This window comes from Solanum stenotomum, chromosome 8 (assembly GCF_019186545.1).
Source record: "Solanum stenotomum isolate F172 chromosome 8, ASM1918654v1, whole genome shotgun sequence".
Lineage (NCBI taxonomy): Eukaryota > Viridiplantae > Streptophyta > Magnoliopsida > Solanales > Solanaceae > Solanum > Solanum stenotomum.
In genome coordinates this window covers 29,250,188-29,253,935 of record NC_064289.1, presented here as the reverse complement: position 1 = coordinate 29,253,935, position 3,748 = coordinate 29,250,188, and the positions used below count along the sequence as shown (strand labels likewise).

Genomic DNA, 3,748 nt, shown 5'->3' with positions numbered 1-3,748 from the left:
AACATATACGTACACTCTACCCTTCTCAAACCCCACTGTATAGACTACACTGACTATGTTGTTGTAACTAAAATTTGAAATTCAAATTTATAATCTTTAATTGTGAATTCAGACACATAAACTTTATATTTTCTTTAAGTCATATGTATATTTGAAAACAATCTAAAAACACAATAAATCAAATTAATTAATGTTTTTAAATATATAACAAAAACATAAAAAATTCAAATAAACAGAAACATGTTCTAACTCTCAAAATTGACACATAAATTTGAAGGGAGGTAATATCCTCCTTTAAAAATAACAAGGTACAAACCCACGCCCTCCCTTTAAACCACTACTGGGCCAGAAAAGACCGTACACGTTGTATCACTATATATACTCCCATCTCTTAATTAGATATAGTTGTAGCTTTATATTCGCATATTTCTTCATCACAAGTTAGATGCCAAAATGTCAAGCTCTGTTCTTGTAAAGGAAGCTATTTTAATCACCCCTTCAGAGCCAACCCCTATACAAGTTCTCCCACTTTCCGCTTTGGATTCTCAGCTGTTTTTGCGCTTCACCATCGAATATTTGCTAGTTTACAAGCCCTCACGCCATGTATTAGATAAACCAGCTGCAGTGAACCGTATCAAAGCCGCACTTGGTCGAGCCCTGGTACCTTACTACCCCTTAGCCGGAAGAGTCAGGGCTCGAACAAACGGCTCAGCAGGCCTTGAAGTGGTCTGCAGAGCTCAGGGTGCGGCCTTCATACAAGCCGCCTCCGATCTCCCGGCGGAAGAATTTGAAGGAGCTCCCCGGCATAACACGCAGTGGCGGAAGCTGTTGTCGTTACAAGTAACCGACGTCCTTAAAGGGGCCCCACCATTAGTTGTCCAGCTGACGTGGCTATCCGATGGATCGGCGACGTTAGGCGTTGGATTTAATCATTGTCTTTGTGATGGAATTGGTAGTGCTGAGTTCCTCAACTTGTTCGCTGAATTAGCTACTGGTAAGCAAAAATTCACTGAATTAAAGCGTCAAGTATGGAGTCGTTATCTGATGGATCCAAACATTTATAATAAGCGCATTTATCAACAAAATCATCCCGAGTTTAAGAAAGTACCTGATCTTTGTAACTTTGATTCTCAATTTTCTCAACTCGCACCTACTTCAGTTACATTCAACAGGAGCAGAGTAAACGAATTGAAGAAATTATTAACATACAGCCAATCCTCTTGCACTTCGTTTGAAGTACTCTCTGCTCATATATGGAAGAGTTGGGCCACATCATTAAATTTACCACCCAACCAAACATTAAAATTATTATTTACCATCAACATACGGAATCGAGTGCAGCCAAGCTTGCCCATCGGTTACTACGGTAACGGATTCGTCTTAGGATGCGCTCAATCTTCTGCTAGAGATTTAGTTGAAAAGGGATTGGGATACGCAGTTGGATTAGTGAAAACAGCAAAAGAGCGAGTAGACGATGAGTACGTTAGAGAAGTGGTGGAATCAGTGAGTTCAAATGGAACGAGTCCAGACTCAGTAGGTGTGTTAATAATGTCACAATGGTCAAAACTGGGATTAGAGAAAGTTGACATAGGAATGGGGAGGCCTGTTGAAGTAGGGCCAGTTTGCTGCGATAGGTACTGTATATTATTGCCAGTGTATGATCAGAAGGATTCTGTGAAGGTAAATGTTGCGGTCCCTACAAGTGCGGTTGACAAATACTTGTATCTTTTAAACACTACCACCACCATTGGCACCTGACAAACAAGATTTGACGGACGATATTCAATTTCATGACTTGATTACACTTTATATATGAAGGAGTACCTCTTCTTTTTTTCGAATTTAATGAGTACTAACATATATATGTTGACTTCATGTACATCGATCGATCAATCCACGGAGGAAAAAAAAAAGAGTAAAAGATGAATTTGTTGACTTTGCAATTCTTTTGCTTCGTATAATTCAATCTTATTTAGGCAATGGAGTTCTCCCTCACTTTCCCTATAGTCTAAAAATTGTACTTCATCTATCCCAATTTATGTGATACTTTTCATTTTTCGTCAGTCAAACAAATTAAGTTTGATCAGAAATTTGGGTATGAAATCTTTAATTTTTTTGAAATGAAATTTATATATTTGTAAACTACATAAAGAGTACATTAAGCCACAATAATTGACAGCTCAAAATATTTAAAAGATATATGAAGAATTTACCGTCAATGATAGAATTGGTCACATAAATTGGGACAGAGGGAGTAGGTAATGACTTGGTGCTGGCCGGAGCATAAGAAATCTAGCCCATTAGTGGAAGGCAATTTTTTGAAGATGCGACACAAACATGCTTTAGGAGAGAGTTCTGGTGGTTATTATCTATTAGGTTTCTCTCATTTCAAGTTGTTTATCTTATTTTGATTTGACACGAGTTTAAGAAAGAGTAATTTTGAATTGTGTGGTCATGTCAAATCTACTGAAATATCTTTTAACCTTTGTAAATATGTCACGTGGAAAATTAGAATAAAAAAACTGCCTAAAAAAGAAAAGAGACTTTGAATTCATCCATAATCAACTTATAAGAGATGAAACACATTGGCTACATGGTTTATGGGGGTTGTGAGTTGTTTGAACTCTCCATCATATCGGTCCTCAATACTACTCGCAAAATATAACTTAACTCATATGTTTTAAAAAAAACATTTCCTCATCCTCAACTTTGAGATTATTACTCAAAACTTTTATCTTAAAAGAGATAGTACTCAAAATTTCTCATTAACTCTTTTGGAAATCGGTGTTTCCTTTCATCTTAAATGTGAAAACATTTACTTTTGGGAATACTTAGTACCCATATATCATTTTAAAAAAAATGAACTCAACTCTACTTATCCTCAAACTCAGGTAATAAAGTCTTAAAACAAGTTTTAAAATATTGTAAATTTTTTCTCAAAATGACTCTAATGAACTCTCAAGACTTAACTTTTAACTCTACCTTGAATTTGAATTATGGATTCAAGGGTTATGATTTCATGTTATAGATGATCTCTCGATGTTTAGACAATTTGGAGTGTGGATATAAAGTAGAAAAAATAGGTACGATTCGAGGGAACTCAGATGGAAAGAACGATGAAAAAGTAGGGGACCTGGCGACCCTGATGCACTAAGTGGCGTGGGGCGCCAGCCCCTGAACTACTAAAGATGGGTTGGGGCACACTGAGTGGCGCGGAGCCCCAGGACTTAAACTATAGAAATTTGTTGGGGCGCACTGAGTGGCGCGGCGCACCACCGCTATTTCCAGAAATTTGACAAATTTTCTTGCTTTGTTTTCATGTCTAACTCCTCTATCATCGAACGATTCCCCTCAAACTCTTATGGATTATTAGACCCAACATAATTACAATGAAATCCACTCTAATTTACTCAAGAACAACACTCAACACAAGATTCTCATCGCAAGAACTCAACGAAACCTCATACTTAAAGAATAAATCACAAACTTCAAGAACTTCATCAAGAACTCAAATTCATCAATCTTTATGGATGAATTCAACTATGTAAATCATGATTGGCGTGTGGGTGAACGAACCCAACACTATTAAAGTTTACATACCTCAATTTGGTGAAATCCCTCGACCAATCTCCCGAATCTTGACGAACGCCTTGAACTTTTCTCCTTTTCTGCTCCTCTTGAAATCCTCTCAAAACCCTAAGCGTATTTGAGATTATCAAAACTGACCCAAATCATATTTGACCCCAAA

General features: G+C 37.1%; 1 protein-coding gene across 1 annotated transcript; it reads left to right on the top strand.

Annotated features, from left to right (window-relative positions):
• Positions 1-274: 274 nt before the first annotated feature.
• LOC125875285 (alcohol acyltransferase 9) lies at positions 275-1,992 on the top strand. The gene has a single exon (XM_049556388.1). The coding sequence runs from the start codon at positions 454-456 to the stop codon at positions 1,756-1,758; it is 1,305 nt and encodes a 434-aa protein (XP_049412345.1). The 5' UTR covers positions 275-453; the 3' UTR covers positions 1,759-1,992.
• The last annotated feature ends 1,756 nt before the right edge of the window (positions 1,993-3,748 follow it).

Coding starts and splice junctions, on each gene's coding strand:
- LOC125875285 (XM_049556388.1), top strand. CDS start 454: ATGTCAAGCTCTGTTCTTGTAAAGGAAGCTATTTTAATCACCCCTTCA.